The sequence below is a fragment of the Streptopelia decaocto genome, assembly GCF_964273445.1.
Source record: "Streptopelia decaocto genome assembly, chromosome: 3".
Lineage (NCBI taxonomy): Eukaryota > Metazoa > Chordata > Aves > Columbiformes > Columbidae > Streptopelia > Streptopelia decaocto.
In genome coordinates this window covers 96,511,369-96,530,580 of record NC_138656.1, presented here as the reverse complement: position 1 = coordinate 96,530,580, position 19,212 = coordinate 96,511,369, and the positions used below count along the sequence as shown (strand labels likewise).

General features: G+C 38.1%; 1 protein-coding gene across 1 annotated transcript in view; it reads left to right on the top strand.

Moving 5' to 3' along the window:
* The window catches only part of AGPAT5 (1-acylglycerol-3-phosphate O-acyltransferase 5), a 58,818-nt gene that overhangs the window by 11,522 nt on the left and 28,084 nt on the right, over nucleotides 1–19,212 (top strand). Inside the window, exons 2-5 of the mRNA XM_082047425.1 lie at nucleotides 4,836–4,905; nucleotides 5,135–5,250; nucleotides 10,669–10,758; nucleotides 18,636–18,726. Of these exons, the coding sequence (XP_081903551.1) occupies nucleotides 4,836–4,905; nucleotides 5,135–5,250; nucleotides 10,669–10,758; nucleotides 18,636–18,726 (367 nt within the window). The remainder of the gene's footprint in view (nucleotides 1–4,835; nucleotides 4,906–5,134; nucleotides 5,251–10,668; nucleotides 10,759–18,635; nucleotides 18,727–19,212) is intronic.

Genomic DNA, 19,212 nt, shown 5'->3' with positions numbered 1-19,212 from the left:
GAACAGATAGTCTCTTTAACTGAAGAGGTTATGAGGTATAGCAATAATATGACCATTACCTACAAAACTGTATGACCTTAAACTATTTTTAGAAAAATGATACTTAAATGTAAACTTTTTTTTCCTGGTCTAGAGAAACAATTTAAAACTAAACCATGAAAAGACCTTTTGCATACTTTCTTACTCATATTCCTTATGCTGTAGGCAAGTGAAACCCGTATCTGTCGAATGCAAATAAAAGTGCTTCTCTGTCTTGTGTGAAGAAAAGTAGAAGTTTGAAATTCTTATAGTAGGACATATGAAAACCTGAGAAATTTGTCAGCACCAAGTAAAAGTTCCCCATTTGTATCCTAAGTCTACTTCCTTCTGCTTTCTCTAGAAGCTCAAAGGACTGGTTGTGTCTTCAGGCAGGTTTTTAGACTCAGAGAGAATGTAAACAACTTCCCATAAGACGTTTGCAGCGATGCTGCAGAAGTCAACTTGCAAAGGGTTTCATGTTGACTTCAGAAGCCGTATTTGGTGGTTGCTTTTGGTGGTTTGTTGATGCAAGCTTCACCCTTTCACCACAAAATTATATCCAGACTTTTTAACAAACAGATGAGAAATACATCTTATAATACTATTTCTTTTAATAAGCACTCACGTTATAGTAGTGCCCAGCTAACAAAGACACTCTTGTCCCAAAGGGCATGCAATCTCAGTTATAAAAGTAGTCAGGAAGAAATAGCTAAATGGAGAGAAGTGTATGTTGTGAGGATAGCACAGCTGAGTATATGAAATTTGTATGGTTGTTTTTAAATGAAGTGCTGATGTCTTGAATGTTCTGTTTCTCCTCTCATCTTCCAGGGGAGGGAAGGAATGTTCTCCTGCTATTATTTTATGCGTATCCTATGCGTTTGTGCTTCTTTCCAGTTGCTGTTGCCTGGGCTGGAAGGTGACCTTCTTCCTGATCAGGGTGTTGCACCTGCTCTGCAAAGTGCCCCAGCGCACATCAGTTTTGTTGAAGTAACAGCAAAGAAGGGAACATCATTCTGTAATTCATACCTGGTTCCTTCGAATGAAGGGAGGAGGGTTAAGGAACCAGTGTGCTTGTAGATATGTGATAGGACATCAGATGAGATGGACTGAGTTTTTATCACCAATAGCCAGCTGTGTTGCCTTACTACCACTGAAGCAGAAGCACCAGATTTGCTTGCAGGTCAGCTTGTGATCTGCTCACATTACCTTAAATTGATAATTGGATAATCTCTTTGACAGGAGTTAGTTGTGGTCACCAGTTGACCTGCAAGCAGGTCTTCTGATAGTGTGATTACTTTTACCTCTGGAGTTATTTTTGTCATGACCCTGTTTACTGAGCTGATGTAGCTAAGGATGTGATTAAATGATCTGTTTAATTTTTTTTTGGTGTGTGCAGATTTCACAAACAAGAAATAAATCTCTGTCTCTAAGTTTGGAGTGTCCACCTTTTTGCAGTGAAACCCTATGCAAATTATGAGTTATTCAGGTGTGGCTGCCATGCAGGACTGTTTTACATAGCTATGTGACCTACAATGTGTGTACAGCCCTAGTTGAATATGTTGCACTGCAAAAAGCAGAAGCTGCTCGGGAAGCTGAAACTGATGTCACCAGATCACCCAGGAGCTCCTGTTTGCAAGCCTAGATCAATCTGTCAGTGAACTGGTGAATTCTCCCATCAGGAGAACTTGTTGTAACCTCCTGCCAGTGAATTGGAGCTTCATCTGGCCAGGACGCTCCGAGGTGTGCCTTGTGCTCGCTGACTGTGTGACCGTCTTGGCGTGTGGCATCCAGGATAACTGGGTACCAGCCTTCCCACAGCAGCTGTTGGTGTTCAGTTTCCTTTCTTTGAGATCTCACTGAATTGAGTTTGACAGCACTGCTACATAAGCAGATGTGAAACACCCATATCAACAATTACTCTATTACGTGTTATTGTGAACTGGGCTGTGAAACAACCAAAACATGGCTAAAAGCACACATTTTAGTGTTCTATACCTAAGCAATGTTTACAATGTTAGACTGCAAATCTGCACTTCAAATATGTTCCCTCAAATCTGCTTATTTTGGCTTGCTGAGTTGCTCTTCCTTTTAACTTGTTTTCTTTGCTTGACTTCATTGTGCCTTTAAAAAAAAAGAAAAAAAGAAAAAAACCCCACAAAACAAAACAACAAAGCGTCACCTATTCAAATGAATAGGTTCCTTACTTCATTATGGCAGGACATCTATTTTCTCAGTCTTTCAAGCTGATACATAGGTAGAATGCATGTATGGTGTGGCATTTGGAGAGCTGTGAATTAAATATCAGAAACACCAGGTCCATTAGCTTCCAAAACTGAAAATTGCCTCCCCAGTATGTCCTACGCCACTTGACTATTAGGTGCTTTAGTTCACCTAGAAGCATCAGATTGGCAGAAATTAAAGGGAACTCTTCCTCTGTGTATTGACAAGCAGGTGAATTCTTCAGACATAATCTCAAAGGGAAAAGGGCAGCGTTTTTCAGTATTCAAAGCTCTCAACTGTTAGCCCTCTGTGTAGGCTCTATGAAAATTTCTGGAAACACAATACAGCAAAAATGCTTTGGTGTCAGGAGGAGAGCTGAGTGGCTGCCCACAGAGCAGGTGTCTCCTGTGAAATCTGAAACCTCTAGAGAATGGAGGTTGAAAGTTGCCTTTCTTACCTGGTTGTAATAACACTTTACATTTGTAGCGCTCAGTTCCTATCCATGAATGTCTAATACGTGAATAGCTGTTTGCTGGCCTTTCGTGAACTGTGTAAGTTTTTTCTCGAGATAACTGCAATGGGCAGTGCTGAAGTGACAGATGCTGCAGTTACAGCTGTTGCATCCTCTTAGGCTGAGCCACCTAAGCAAACAAAATAGAGTTTCCAGATTTTCTAGCTCCTTCCTTTGCTTTGAAATAAAGCATGATTTTTTTTTTAATCCAGTATGAAATAATTATAGATAGGAGAATATAGTTGGTGGGGGTGGTTGTTTTTTTTTTTGCTCTTGTTTTGGATTTTTTCTTGGGTTTAGGTTTTTTGTGTTTGAGGGTTTGCTTTTTTGGGGGGTGTGTGTTTTTTTGGATGGGGTTGTGTTTGTTTGGGGTTTTTTTAGTTCTGTACAGCAGCATGGCTATGTGCTTTATGAGTAAAAAAGTTTGGTCTGTTACATGTAAACACACAACTGTTATGGTAAGACATAATGTTGTATGTAGAAATTACCTACAGTAACAATGAGTGGTTGTTCCTCTGGGATTAAAAAGTGAAGTAGATCCAATCTTATTGAAATAAAAAATAATGCAGATTAACTGTGATATTGGGCAGACACAACCATACTATTTCATTTTACTCATGCAATAGTCACAAGTGAATGCTTTTAACTGCAGATCTGATTACACCAAGATTTTGACTTTGTACCTTAAAGTGGAAATTTTTACAAATTGAAGTTAGAAATAGTATATTTCAAACCCTGTTTCTTGTTTCGGGCAGCTCTTGCAGTGTCAAGGGCAGATTTCACATATTTACTGAATACCTCAGTTTGCCAATATTTGGTTTCTTGCCTCGAAAAGAAAATTAGATCAACAGTGCGGTTGCATTTTCAAAGGAGGAGAAGCAGCATGAATGTAAACCATGCATCTTTATGTGGAGTTTTTGTATTACAATACAAGGCGTTACCCATCAGTTGTCCCAGGGTAACTGAGAGGTGGGCAGATTTTCCGAACATGCTCACAAAGACCTTCTGTAAGGATCAATAGGACTCAGCATAGTAAATGGTATTGATCGAGATCTGAATATTAGTTAAATCTTCCTGATAAAATTCCCAAATAGTCCAGACAAGGGAAGTGGTGATAGTAAGTAGGTAAACCTTCCAAATAGCCCTTGGGTTTTGGGTGAACGGAGTCACTTTGAAGAAGGGTGTATGTTTAAAACAGCTAACTACTAGAAACAAGGAGTACAACTGTTGTTATTGACAGAGCAAGAGGGGAATGCTACCTAGAAAGTACTGCTTGGAAAAACTAAGCTTCATTGGATAATGAAAATATTTATTAAAGGTAATTAAATGGCTGCATGAATTCTTCAATTTAGAATTGAAATGGTTTATTTAATTTCTTATTTTGTATTTGAAATAAAAGTAATTGAATTAATCCATTTTAAAAGCTGACTTGGATTACTACTTCTGCATCTTGCTTTGTAGCTGTCCTCTTAGAAGGTTATTTTGCTAGTAGGCTGTTACCTTTTGAGGGGGAAGCTGCAAGGTGAAAGGGTGTCTTTAATGTAACGAAGAATAAACATTAAAAAAACTGCTACATGGAAGCTGAAGACCAATTTAAATACACACCTCAATCTTGTTCTTCTTGATGGTTAAAATCATGGCAAATGTTTGAGATGTTGTTCTTGATGTAATCCAGGAAAATGTACAAATTTTAGATTGAATGGTAACGTGTTTGGCTGAAGCATGCCTTATTCATTAGATGTATAAACTTAAGTGGTGTTTTTGTACGTGTCTATGGTTTCTCTTTACCTTTAATTATATTAATGTAGGAACCTTGTGCATGTAGGTCAGCTTCCGTGGAGCCAGTTCTAGGGCTGAGGCACAGGAACAAAATAGCATAAACCCTCATTAATTACTATTCACTGCTTTGTTGATAAGTCAATTGTATGCATGATGGGTACTGATTCAGTGGTGGGTGCTTTTCTGGAATGGTGTTAACTTGCTGGCAGTCTTCCTACTAAGCAGCTAATTACTGTGTTGGATCTCATCACTGCCTAATGCAATGAAAATAAGTAATAAAGTAATACTACGTTTCTTTTTTTTTTAGGTAATAATCTATGGGGATTTGCCAAAAAATAAAGAAAATGTAATATATTTATCAAATCATCAATGCACAGGTTTGTATTTCATTTTGTTTCTCTTAGCACTTCTACAAATTTTAAAAAATCTGCTTATCTGTTTGCTCCATCTCTTTTCAGTCTTGCCCTAATGAGCACAAACTTCAAGTTCAGAACTTCTAGTTCAGAAACCTTTAATGATAGTTACATGTACAACCTGCACTTTTTGTTTCATCAATGGCAATTTAAAGCTAGCTTAACTAAACCTTTGGGGCTTTTGTCTTTGCAGTTGACTGGATTATTGCAGACATGCTGGCTATCAGGCAGAACGCTCTCGGGCATGTCCGATATGTCCTGAAAGACGGGTTGAAATGGCTCCCGCTGTACGGGTGGTATTTTTCACAGGTAAGTCCATTCAGTCTTCCATTGCTGTTTGTGAGTCAAATATGTAACATGTGCTTTCCTTCCATTTATCATACGTGCTGGGAAGATGCTGTTCTGAGCTGGCACTTGTTTGTTTGAATGTGAAAATAGCTGCTTTCACTCAAGTCAGATGTGTATCTTAGTTGAGAGACAGTTATTAATGAATCAGTTTAATTTTCTAAATGTATACTTTTTATGGATGCTGTTTATGACTATAATTAAAACTGCAGAGTCTGTTAGAAGCATTTCAGAATATTCTAGAACTTTGTTCTTTTTACAGTCCAAAATCCCACTTAGCAGTAGGTGTAAACAAACTTTTTTTCTGTGTATGGGGCCTTTTTATCATGCTACAAATTGGGAGTAAATTGACATTGTTGTGCTGTACTTATGTATTTTTTCAATTGTTTGGTTTTAGCACAATATAAAAGAGAAAAACTGGACTTTAGTGTGGAGGAAAAGCAGATCTCAGTCTCTGAAGGTGTCGATGGTTTTGCTTTGGACTTCAGTTAAGCAAAAACGCTGTAAACCTGAGTCTAACAGTGTTCCTATTTCTACGTTTTACTTTCTTCTCTTCCTACATAATGTTCCTCTTGTTCCTTTTAGTTTGAGAGCTCAGCCTGATGTCACTCAAAATTATACAGTTACTGAAGAAGCAGGGGCCGTGTTCACTGTGCAGCCAGCACACTGAGTGATGTGATCTCTAATCTAAAATGGTGGAGAACAGTGTAGATGGCATTCCCCTCCCTAAAATCCTCTCTGAATTTGTCACATCTGTTTGCTTTTTCTGAAAGCAGGACTGTTTATATATACAAATTACATAAAATGTAGGGGTGGATGTTTTTGGAAGTATTGGTATGTTTTGCTAGGTGCTCAGAAATGGCTTCACAGTATTTATCTCAGGATTTATGTGGGTGCTTAGTTGTTAGCACAGAAATGGATTGTTTTGGGTAACTGTTCCAAAGTGCCTGTTCAATAATATTTTTCTCCTTTGGCTTCTGTGTTTGATCTTTACCTGTCTCCTGAATTTTAATCTGCTTTTTGCCTGCCTTGCCATCTGCCCCTCCCATCAAAGAAAAGGAAAAAACACTTAGAAGAACACTTTTAATAGAATTTGACAGTTTGATCGAACTGTCAGCTCTGTCTAAGAGAATGGGAGATACTGAGAGAAATACTACACTGGGTATGATTTGAACTATATATTAGTTTATAAAGAAATATAGTAAGAGTACACAACTACAAGTCAGATCAGTTGATAGCTAGTTGAGGCAGGATAGCCCTTGGGTGGCAGTTGACTCAGACTTTGCCTCCAAGAACCTAATGTAAGGTAGATGGAGTTTAGAGGGTGCTGGGCAAGAGGAGGCACAGATCCATAAACTACCTAGTTAGTGTGCTGAAGAATAGGAGGTACCTCAAACAGTGGCCTTGCTCAGCAATCAGGTGGAGCCTTGTAGGTACCTAATTTGAACAGTGGTTCAGAGTCTTGGATCGTGTCACATAAGATGCCTGTCTCTAGGGTGTGAACTGTCTCGCTGTTTTATCTTCAAGCGCAGATGGTGATCGAGGTTCCTACTGTCTGTTCAAGTGTGTAAGAGGTTAGAGTGTCCTCTAAGATACAGAATCATAGAACAGTTCGGGTTGGAAGGAACCTTTAAAGATCATCTAATCCAACCCCCTTGCCATGAGCAGGGACATCTTCAACTAGATCAGGTTGCTCAGAGCCCCGTTCAGCCTGGCCTTGGATGTTTCCATGGATGGGGCATTTACCACCTCTCTGGGCAGATCCAGGTTCAATGTTTTCAGCATGGTGATAGAAAATGTTTATTTTCTTTTGGATGAGTGCCTTAGACAGTGAGTAGGCTGGGGCATGGATGGTTGCCATCCGTTTTTCTAAAATCACTATTTAAAGAAGACTATGCGGCAGAGAAAGGAAGAAAACTTCGCAATTTCTTTTTATTGGCAGCTTCACCATCCCAGTCCCCTAGATAAGTACAGACTGTCACACCCTGTCATATCTCACTGACAGTACCCATTGGGAGAAAATGGATTTCTCTGTTGTCTAATACTTGTTCCCACTAGTGACTCTGGTTCTTTACATTTTTCTTCCACTAAAGTGACCAGTCTGCTGCTTGGAAATATTTTGTTCTTTGTCCTTGGCTGTAGTCATTACACTAGTGGTGATTTAAGCCTGCTTTAATTAAAATACAGACAGGATATATATCCTTTCCGTTATCACTTGGTGTCCAGAAATGATTTTTTTCAACATTTTGGAAAATTGCTATTGCTGTCTGGAATATCTGATGCTGAGTTTCCTGACTGCTGTATTGACTGTTAAAAGAAGGTTCCTGTCAAAATTAATCTGAATGTAGCCTACATTTTTAGTCAAAACATATATATTAATTAAAATCTGTTCAGATTCCTCAAAACATAAAACTACCACAAGATTTAGTGGGGGATTGTTGTATTTTTATATATAAATATATATATATAATGCAGTGACACAAATGAAAGGCAGCTTACTAACAGTGGTGATGCGTGTGTGACTGAGACGGGATGCAGCAGGACTGCAGGGCAAGCTAATAGGTATTTTTATTGTTTTTATCACACCAAACAGTGCAAAAACATAAAGCACTTCCTGCCCTTCCTGTTGATGTTCTGTCAGTGATGTCACTTACACTCCACTAAAAGTTTCCAGAGCCACGTAATTTACGCCATGCTTACGGAATTCATATTCCCTACCTCAGGTAAACATCCTGTTTGGAAATAAATGTGGTCTGGATGTCCAGGAGAGTGAAATTCAGGCACAAAGGAAGTATATTTGTAAACATAATCCATTGTTGACCGAGAGAGGGGCTTTTAAAGTAGAGCGGAAAAAAATTATAACCTTAAAAACAGTACTTCCAGAAATCTGTTTTGAAAGCGTTCATATATTTGATCTCTTACTAAAAAGGAAATGCAATACAAATTGGGGAATTTGAGCTATATACAACTGCATAACTAACATTCTTCTTTGGAGCCAGCAATTTAATAGCAAGAAAAGAACCACTTCAATTAAGTGGTTGAGTTCCAGGTTTGATTTATTAGGTAGAGCTATTTCTTTTCATAAAACTGGCTTTATTATTTTTGGATGGATCTGAATTTATTTTTTCCCCAAAATGCAGCTAGCTCCTATTCATCTTATGCCACCTGGTGAGACCGGCATGTAAATTTGATAAACATTTTTGATATCCTAGAGTTTGCTTGACTTTTTAACATAGGAAGTATGTCTTTGTCTTTTCTGTTATTCAGCATCAGCTTGTGCACCCTTTAGGTTGTTACTGAATTTTAGCCAAATATTTAGCTAGTAGGGCATCTTGCCTCTCTTTAGGTTTGTAACCCTGTGCTTACAGGGGAGCTGACATTGATGTAGTTGGGTTGTATGCAGCAAATGGTGATCTTATAATGTGTTGTTTGTCCGTTCTTACAGATTTACTTGAGAAATACAAATCTCTTTTGGAGCATTAAAAAGTCCGAAGTGGGACACCAAACCTGTCTTTGGTGTTGTGGTATCCTTAAGCAAACTGTACAACAGTAACTTGATCTCTTCAAGTTCACAAATTAAACAAGGAAAAGGTGGTTAAGTATTTTCCCAGGTCACTGCAGCCAGTTAGTAATTTGATAAATAAGGGAAGACTTTGATTTCAGCGTTCTCTCATTTATCAAAGCTTGACTTAGCTGAGCTCACAGAGAATGACTTACCAATTACAGAGAAGTCTTGTACAGTAGATTCATTATTTCTCATACCAAACTGAGTTTGCCCTTCCTGGAAGTGGCTGTTGTGGTGTCACTGTACAGAATAAGACTTCTACTTCTCTTTAATGGTGTCAGATCTTAAAACAGTCTTGTATGTGGGGTGTGTAGATAACATGTGGCTCTCTGCTTGCTGCACAGCTGAGGGAGCATTTTTCTGCTCATTCCATTATCTATTCAGGACTGGTAAATGGCTCGTGGGATGGTGCTGATAGGATGCTCCAGCCTGCTGAAGGCCAAGCTGGGTGAACTGGTGGGTCTGTTCTTGGCTTTGGTCCCCTGCCAGCCACCACGGCACAGATGAGTGGTGCAGCTGGCTGCTTCACCTTGGAAGGGAACAAGACAATAATGTTAAGACAGACTATTTAATGGGGAGTTAATGTACTATTGACTTTCTGTTCCTTTTCACTGCAGCTTTTGGAGAGCAACTTAAAAGTCACATCAGATACCACTAGCTAAGCAGCTGTTTGGCCATCTCTCCACACCATGAGAACCAAAGACTGAAAATACTTTGCATAACCGCCTCTTCTGCCTGCTTCCTCCCAGCTCCTCAAACTTTAGTCCTGTTCATGCCATGCAAATAAAATACCCCCATCCTATTTCTGCAATGTGCTGTATCTTTTCCTAAGATAAGACATTTAAATGAGATTCAGCTCTTAGTAGTTTTAATCTTACCGTCACCTCTCTGTTAAGAGCGTGCAAAAGCATAAATGGACAGAAATTATCTTACAAATTCTAATGACAGCAGTCAAGAGTGGGCAGAAAAGAGTATTACGAAGTTAAGCAATCATTTAGAAAACCCATGAAAACCATGTATTTTAAAAACAAAAGTAGCTATATTTATATATATATATATATTTTTTTTTTCAGAATTCTTTGTATTAGTAGTTCATTTTGGAGCAGTTTTTACATCCTTTTGTAGCAATGCTGTAGATAAAGTAATGGAAGACGGAAGCGATGAGGCATATTTTATTTCTTTATAACCCGCTTTGTGTGTGCTATATGATTTCGTTATTAAAAGTTTGATTCTCTGATAAAGTGATGGAAGTTTTCAAGACCTAATTACTTTTGTGCTATTCATAAATTTTGTATGTAGAGGTACAATACTTTAAATTCCTGTATTTGCATTGGTCAATATTTAAGAGCAGACATATAAAATTGAAAGCATTGACCTGTAAGTACTTCTGTGTGAGTAGCTTCAGTTGTGTGACTTTTCCCTTGACCTACAAATTAAGCTGCTTGGCAGTGTTGTTGGGAACAGGTAGATCCCTGGAGTCTGTTCCAATGCCACCTTTCAACTAATTTGACACTTTTAAACAAGGTGTTTTGTGTCTTATGTTGTTCTTCTGAGTTTTGGTTTTGTTGTTTTAGTTTTGGTTTTGTCGTTTTTGTTTGTTTTAATCTGATCTTTTTTAAACAGATTTTGTCACCTTAAGTATATGAAAATGTAAAATTAGTTTCAAGTGCTTTCATCCTAGGAGAAGACATCTTGTGGGCAATTTGCAGCATGAATCATAAAGGTGACTTGTCACTGTAGTCTTGTTTTTCTTCTCTCAACTATTCTATGTTAAACTACTTAAATATTTAATACTTTTTTTTTTCTCCCTCTGTTAGCATGGAGGAGTTTATGTAAAAAGAAGTGCCAAATTCAATGAAAAAGAAATGAGAGAGAAGTTGCGGGCCCAGATGAAAGCTGAGACTCCGGTAAGATTATATATGCCTTTCCCCCCTTTTCCTCATTTCTTTGACTTTTCTAGTGGTAAGGGCTTATTGAAGAAGTGAGCCATGCCTGATAGCTACAAACTCCAAGACAGTAATCATGGATTTGTTTTTTTTTTCTGTATTTTTACATTTACTTTCTGTGATTAGAGTGATACCTCTAATTAAACTTAGGAAAATTTGACTAGTCCTTTATGAATGATACAAACTTTGTGATTCTGTCTGTAGAGAGTACTGGGGACCTGGACCAAATCTTAGAACTTGAGCTGCAGCACCTTCCTTGAGAAACCACTGTCAGTGTTCCCTGTGTTTAAAAAGACAACGTTTTGACTACTGCATTTTTGTCAGAGACTGGTATTTTTGTAGAATACCAGTTGTTTGATCTTCTGAAAGTCAAGAACTATTCTTACTAAATCTTAATTAGTCATCCCACTGATCAATCATTTTTAATGGCAGTGACAGAACTGAATAGCTTTGTCTGCTGTGCCTGGAGGAAAAAATTAAAAAAAAATAACAAAAAATCCAAACTCTTGATAATTTTCTATTTGAAGAATGATTATTAGTGCCAAGTGACTTTTCTCATGACTCCCTGTATGGTTTGTGGCTCAGCGGTTAAAATCACTGTGCTTTGCTTCCATTACTTGCTGTTCATTACAATGTTTTCTGTTTTTTTGGCTAGGCTTAAGAAAACTAACTCAGCAAGCCTTGATGTACAACAGTTATGCTTTCATTTTATTTCAAATGATGTGATTAGGACTTGCCACTCCAAATACCAAGTAGCAAACCTTTTATAAGCTGATGCTTGGGTAAAAGGAATGCATAGCTTGTTTTGACCTTCATTAGTAGTATTCTTTTTAATTATTTATTTTTTGGAGATAGTGTGTTTATGTGTGCATGTGCCTGTTGAAAAAGTAAACTGGCCTTATGCTTCCTGAGAGACTTAAATGAGTAAAGCATTGCTGTTTAAGACAGTGCTCAAACTCATTTTGTCTTGAAATAAGATTTAACATGAACACAGGGTTTTTTCTTGTTTGTTTTTAATGAAGATAAGAAAGTGGATCTATTTCTAGTTTTTAGCATATAAGTTATGATGGCAATTACATTAAAATTAATAAGTTATTATGACAATTAAACTTTTGCTATCCAGTATCTAATCTAATGATTTCCACACGGAGAAGATGGTCATATTCAACAGTGGTAACTTGTGTCTGCTTTACCAGTGAGGGTCCTGGGGTGTGAAAGGTTGCATTGCATCAAGTTATTTTCTGTAGGTCAGGAGCAAAGATTCTTTCTGTAAAACTTGTGGTGTAATGAAATAAACAAAGACAAATTGCAGGATGTATGAAACATATTTGTAGTCATCCCCCTAAGCAATTGCTCCCCCTGCAGAGTGCTGGTTAAGTTTGCTTTAGTCAGTCGGGATGAATTATCCCAGCAGGGTGTTTTCCTGCTTAGGCCCATGGATTTCTTGCTAGCCAAAGAGCCTGTTTCTGGGTGATTACGGCTTTCTGGCTTCCCTCTGCACCCCTTAAAATGCAGGACTTTATTGAGATTTTGATTGTGATGAGAGTCTTGGTTTGAACTCTGCGTTAAATTAGTCTGCTTTATAGACTAATTGAATGCATTTTTTTAATACAATCTTAGGAATATGTGCCTAGAAACTCATCTAATTCTGTATCTCTTTGGAAACCTGCAAATTATGTTCAGTGTTGCTCCAGTACTATAAATTGACTGGACAGGCTAGTGTGTGGTTTTAGCCCAGTCACAATGTAAGGGGAGGTTTAAGCATAAAGCCTTTCTTTAAAGCTACATCTACTGTGGGTTCTGCTTTCCATGGTGAAAGTCTACATATGATTAATATATTCAATAAAGCCAGAAGGCCTTTTTGTTTTTTCCGGAAAAAAATCTTCCCAGAAAGAGTTGTGAGGCGTTGGAACAGGCTGCCCACAGAAGTGGTGGAGTCACCATCCCTGGAGCTGTTTAAAAGGCATTTAGATGAGGTTCTCAGGGACATGATTTAGTGCCAGAGTTAGATTATAGTTGGACTCTATGATCCTGAGGGTCTCTTCCAACAGAAATGATTCTGTGATTCTGTTATTTATTTCTCCCTCCTCTGTTGTCTGTGGATTGAAAACCTGTACCTAACCTAGCTAAGCTAATGCTAAATGAATTTGGGACCACTTGAGTACATTTGGTTCTTGGTGTAACTTGGCCATCTGGGAGTTCAGTGGTGTTGGAAATGGACACAGAACCTGGACGTGCTTACCAGGCAGTTGTTGCCATTTTCCTCATATTATCTAGGGTAGCAGTATAGAAGAGAAATAAGTGGAACTGCTACAGAAATGCATTCTGTTTTAAATCTCTTTCAGACAAACCATATAGGAAGTGACACTTAAGTTTTACAAAACCAGAGTTGTCCAAAGCCTATTTACTGAGAAAAATGTTTGCATCTGCTGGGGCAAAAGAGACAGACCATTGAGTTGTCATCTGAGAGAAGACTAAACTTTCTATAATCCACTTTATCTGAGAATTTAAATGTAGATGCTGTAAATGCCCTCTCACCCACAATTACTACTGGGAGAAGAATGTGATAACCTGTGTCCTTACTGCATTATTCACAAAGAAACTTTGCAGATCTGCAACTTAGGAGAACATTAACAAGCAACCATATTGCTTTTAAAATGAAGACATTTTAATCAGCAAAGCAAGTATTCCCCGAACTCATCAACTTCATGCAAAAATAATGAATTTACTGCTCTGGAATTTTTATTAAAATTTATGCACTGGATGCTAGTGCTCAGGGTGAGCTTTTCCTCAGTTTAGTGAGCCCCTGTTGTTGCTCGGTCATTCTGTGAGAATGTGGTGGAGCTCTTTAATATAGTGTTAGAGAAAAGCTTGCCTTTGAGCAGCTAAGGAAAGAATTATATGCCAATAGAGAGGAGATGGACGGGAATCTGTGTTAAGGGTGACTTTAGTAGTTACAGTTTTTTTCTCCACATACATTTTAAACAAAAGAATCCAATTGATTAATGTGCAGTCTGTCTGGAGCCATCCCTGTTCCCATTAAGAAGTCGAAGACGTGTAGGAAGGCAGAACCAGTCTTCTGTTCTCATTAGGATAGTGAGGCCTTTAGTTGTTTTACTGCCTCATGTCACGTAGTGGTGGTTTTTTGTTTGTTTGTTTGTTTTGTTTTGTTATGAAAAGTAAATAGGAGGTGGAACATGGGCATGAAAAATAAGGCTGTCTCTTGGCCCCTACAGTCACAGCAGAATTGGGCTGGTGATCTGGTATGCTTTATTTTGTGTTGGAGCAGTGGATGGCGTGATGCTCCTTGTTCACCTTGTCCTGTGACTTCTACCCACCTGCCTGCCTGAAACAGCCCCTTTTCCTGCTCTGCCTCTGCAGTCAGCCCAGCCTCCTTCCAAGAGGCAGAGCAGAAATGTTAGACATGCACAAAACTGGCACTAGACTGAAATGCTGTTCCATCTGTGTTTTCTTAGTGGAGATCTTGAACTAATACATTTTCTTATTTCTCTCTGGAAATTATTTTGCTTCTCAAACTGTCATTGAACTGCACTCTCAAATGGTTTGTTATTAGGCCTTTTGTTGGAAAAACTCAGTTGAAACAATGTGATTTTGTTTAAAATTGCATGAAATCTGGCTGATTGTTAGCAAATTGTAATCTTATGTCTTTTTGTGGGAGCCGAGACTGTCACACAGTTTGAAGGACGCTTTTGTGTGAATGTTGTTTTAATGTAAGCTGTAACAAATAAACACATTTCTCATTGTAACAATATATCTGGCCAACACTTGATACACTCAATCTGCTTGTTTTACAAAGTTAACTCTTCTCAACAGCAAAACATTCAGTTTAATAACTGAAAATGTAACTTAAGTTACTCTTTATCATGCATAAGAGTAGGAAATCTGCATTCTGATATGTGAGATTTAACCTACTACAGCAAATATTTAGCTGGTTACTGTTTTCTTTTTTGTCATTCATTTAGTCACAGAATAAATCTTTTTCATGTGAAGCAGTGCCAATCAAACAGTAAAAACCTGGAGGGGATGGATACATTGATACAACTCCTGTAAGGCTTAATGTAATTATTTTGTCCTAGTTACTAATTTTCAAATGCCTGACAACTTCTTTTAAATCCTATATGCCCTTGCCTGCTTTTTTCATATCACCTTTTGTATTTTGTTCCAGTTATACCAGATATGCTTTCTCATACCATATCTTTTTTCATTTATTCATCTGAGAATTAATGCTTCTCATCCAGTTCACCAGAAGCATATCTTCTAGGCAGTGGTCTAAATGGATTCAGATATGAATCTGTCTAGTTATCAGGATGGAATAATAATAGTAAAACTAAGCAAATGCATTGTTTCATATAATTGTAAATAAACCTATTTAATTGTTTTCCCCTTGTCACTCACCCAGGAACAGCACAGTAAATGCCAGATCTCTTTAGCCAGTAGTTACCACTTCTGGATGCCCTGTGTTTTTCTACAGTGGCACCTACTGTCTCTGGGACACCCTCCAAAGCCCTGACCCTGATCAGTTTTTCTCTTTATTGCGTCTTAGTCTATGTTTACGGTACCTGGGCTGACTTGTTCTGTACTTCAGGGACTTGTGTGTTGTCTCCTACCCCTTTCTCCTGCTCCACCTATACCAGCTCCTTTTGTGGCACTCTGCTCTGTCTCAAGGACTCCTTCCTCTGTAAGCACATCCCCTCTTGGTGCCATTGCTATTTATTTTGCCTGGGAGACTTTGACAGCACTGGGGAAATGCATATAGTTGTTGGTTGGATGAAAACAGTTATCATCATCCATTTATTTCATTTGTGGATTGTGGCAAGTTCACTGACATTATGCTGGGCACTCTGTGGGTAACTGCTGCCTCTTTTCTGGTTTTCTGGCTCCAACAAGAACCAGTAGGGCTCTACTAAATGAATCCTTATCCATTACTTGAAGTTTTCGAATCGATAGAGATAGTGAGTGTATTGACACCCACCCATCACACAGAAACAGGTATGAAAGTACCATGTAACTGAACACAGGGACCTACTCTGCTTGGGTTAAAACTGGTACATCAATGAATTGGGGACTGTGGAAACGCAAATTTTTTTGTTTCATTTTAAATGCAAGTGCTCTATTTTGCAGTCACTGTCTTAAAGTGCATAACTTTTATGTAGCTAATTGGCCTAAATTAAAAATTCTGTATTTAAAAAAAAAAATGTTTTAGCTGGAGCTAGTGTTTCTAGCCAGTTAAAATCCTTCTGCAACTCAACAGTTCTTAATCCAAGTTCAGGGGAGCTTATTTAGTTATTAAAATCTTAGAGAGTTGTAGTTCTTATAATCTTTGCAAATAGTGCTTAAGGATTTAGCTTCTGCTGCCCATGGTGGGAGAAGAGAAAAGCCAGTCACACAAGTAGATTGGATGGGCTGAATTGTACTGGCAGAGTGTATTCTGCAGAACTATACATGAGTATAAGCAGGACATCTATTTATATTCATGAATTTTACTCCGGTAAAGTAGTCCTAATGAGCTACATACTAGGTTTATGTGTGCTGAATTTAAAGCTTCTCCATCTTGTTGGGATGCTTTCAATTCAGATTCTGCTTAACAAACCTGTTCGGCTGCTTTTGTTTTAGAGCTTCACAAGGATAATTAGAATATAATTTCAGCCCCTGCTTTGTGTTACACATGTAGGACTGGAGTAAGTAGATACTATTCCTGTTGTATAATCAGCTTTCAGTGCCTGATTATCTGCTTTGAAGACCAGTAATATTGTTGCATGCTTTTTAAGTGCTGATCTCTGTACCAAGAATAATATTCCTGTGCTATGTGCTTCCCTCTCTTTGCTCTGCCAGTTGCTACCTGTTGCAGCCACCGTATCACCCTTTGAGGCTGAGCATTCAGTCTTTAATGAGGTGGGGCAAGGAGCCTCATCTTGGAGTACCATTTTAAGGATCCAGATTACGTGATTTGAATATAAGCACACTTATGAGAAAAAATGCATCTGGATTTGAATATTATGCCCTTTCCAGCCAACTCTGAAAAGTTTTACTTAGTCACTTAACCTATAAAGTACACTGTTGAGATATTTAAGTGTATATATGACTGGGGAAATGCGGACTGCAGCTGGGTCTAAGGATTCCTGTACTTGTCCCTGTGCTTACACTACTGTCATGTTAGAAAAAAGTAAGCACCTTGCCTCTTAAACCCATTTCTTTTGTTCTCTGCCCACCCAGTCTGGATGCATCTTGGGTTTCTGCCAGTCCTCGTCTTTCTTGGACTTCACCTGCCTCTGCAATCCACCAGTTTTCCTCCTCCCCAAATGTGCCATGATGAGTACAGCCTTTCCTCTAGCTCTCCTTACTTCCCTCTACTGACACCATTTTACCGTTCTTAATATTTTCTAATTTCTTCTTTTTCCCCTGCCGGATTCTAGGCTATGTACTCAATTGTGCTCTCTCTTTATCCCCTGCTGGCTCCCCTGGTTGACACAGTTCCTAGATTTTTTTCCCTCCTCTGCATTTTAGCACATCTTTCAACCTTCCTCACTGTGGGGTGATTCTGGAGAGTTCACTGGCTGGGTCTTCCTGCATTCAGCCTTTTCTCTAGCTGTTCTGCAATCATTAAGTGCAAATACCAGCACACTTTTTTTTGGTGGGCTAGAAGCACAAAGTTATGTCCCTGTGTGTTTCCTCCTGAGTTTTTATTTAGCTTTGCATCTTTTGATGATGTGTACTCCCACCTGTCAGTGTCATCTTGTACTGACCGATAATCCTCCTTGGACTGTTTCGTAAACCACTATCTTTTTTTTTCTTTCCAATATTTCTTGAGACTCTTTTCTGCTAAGATAGCAAATTAAGTACTTAGTCCAGACACAGTATGTGTGGATGTGTCTTGTTCAACTCCACACTCGTTACCATTTGTGGCTGCAGCCTTTTCTTCTGCAGATAAGCCCCTAGTATGAAATTTTCACTGCTTGAGTGATGTTTTACATCAACTTTGTATGGAGGAGGTTATGCAAGACACACACCAGAAAAAAGAGAGAGATGGAAACCTCTATTCTGTTTCAAAAACAGTTGGAAAATTCATCAAATTTGACTGCTTCTATTTGGGTACATAATTTTGCACTCATGTATGTAGATATTCAGGCAACCTTTACCTGTGTCAAGATTTGAGAGCCCATAGACAGTTGTTGCTGAACAGGCAAGCAAACTGATTTACTTGGGAAATTTAACCTTGCAGATATGCATGCTTAAAGGAATGTGGCTTTAAAGCTTGAATTATGCTAAAATATGAGTTTATGTTCATAGTATATTTCATATGTAATACAGTGAGATGCATAAAGGCACATGAAGTGGCTGATCTATCATTTTAATTAATAGTATTTTTTGTTATGAATGGAATTATACTGAAATAACAATTTAAGGAAAGACTAGATGCAAGATCAGTATTAAAAAAAAATGTAGGTTGTCTATGACATACTTGACTGTCTTTTCAAAATCACCTCTTATCTCACTTAACAAAAGCTATACTCTTCTTGATATTGGGTGCTTCTGACTTGCTCACTTTTATTGATGTGTGCTGACTCCCTTCCTAAATCACCTGGGCAAACCTTCTATGGTGAACATTCAAATAAAATGATTTTGAACCTTAAAAAGTAAGTTTCTTAGAGCTAAGAAATTTTAACTCAAGTATTCTGATTTTCTTTGCATCCTTACAGTAATCAATGGTGTGAATTAAATACAAGATGGACCTATGAAGTGATGATAATTTCTGTAAAAGGAGTCAGCTTACATTCATTAGAAGAACTTGTATGTTTTGTTTCTTTTTAATCCCACAGATGTATTTAGTGATTTTTCCAGAGGGGACTCGTTACAATCCAGAAATACCAAAAGTCATTGCAGATAGTCAATCATTTGCTGAAAAGGAAGGTAAGCAAAAATAGTTTTGAAATAATTGTTTTGTTATGGTGTTAACATCTCTTATTAAATTGTTATATAATATGAAGGTGATCTCACCGTAGTTGAACTATTAAGCCTGCCTGATTGATACTTCAGGGTTAGAATAGCATAAGCCAGTGTTTCTCTTACCACAGAGTAAGATGAGAGTAGCATATATACAGACATTTCATGCGTTTCACATTGTGCAAGAGTATTAATTCTGAAGAAAGCTCTCTTTAGATTCTGTTTATATCTGTGTATTTATGGACACTTCTTGCTCCTTCAGGGACATACAAATCGCCTACACTGGGTCAGGCCACCGTTCTATCTAAGTTGACATTATAGCTCCAATTACAGTTGTTACTCAATATAAAGAATGTTTTGCATAGAGATTGTCATGCCTTAAAATAGTCTTCTATCACTTAATTTTTAATTACTGTTAGCACGGCCATGGCTTCTTGTTTTTTTTTCCCTCTC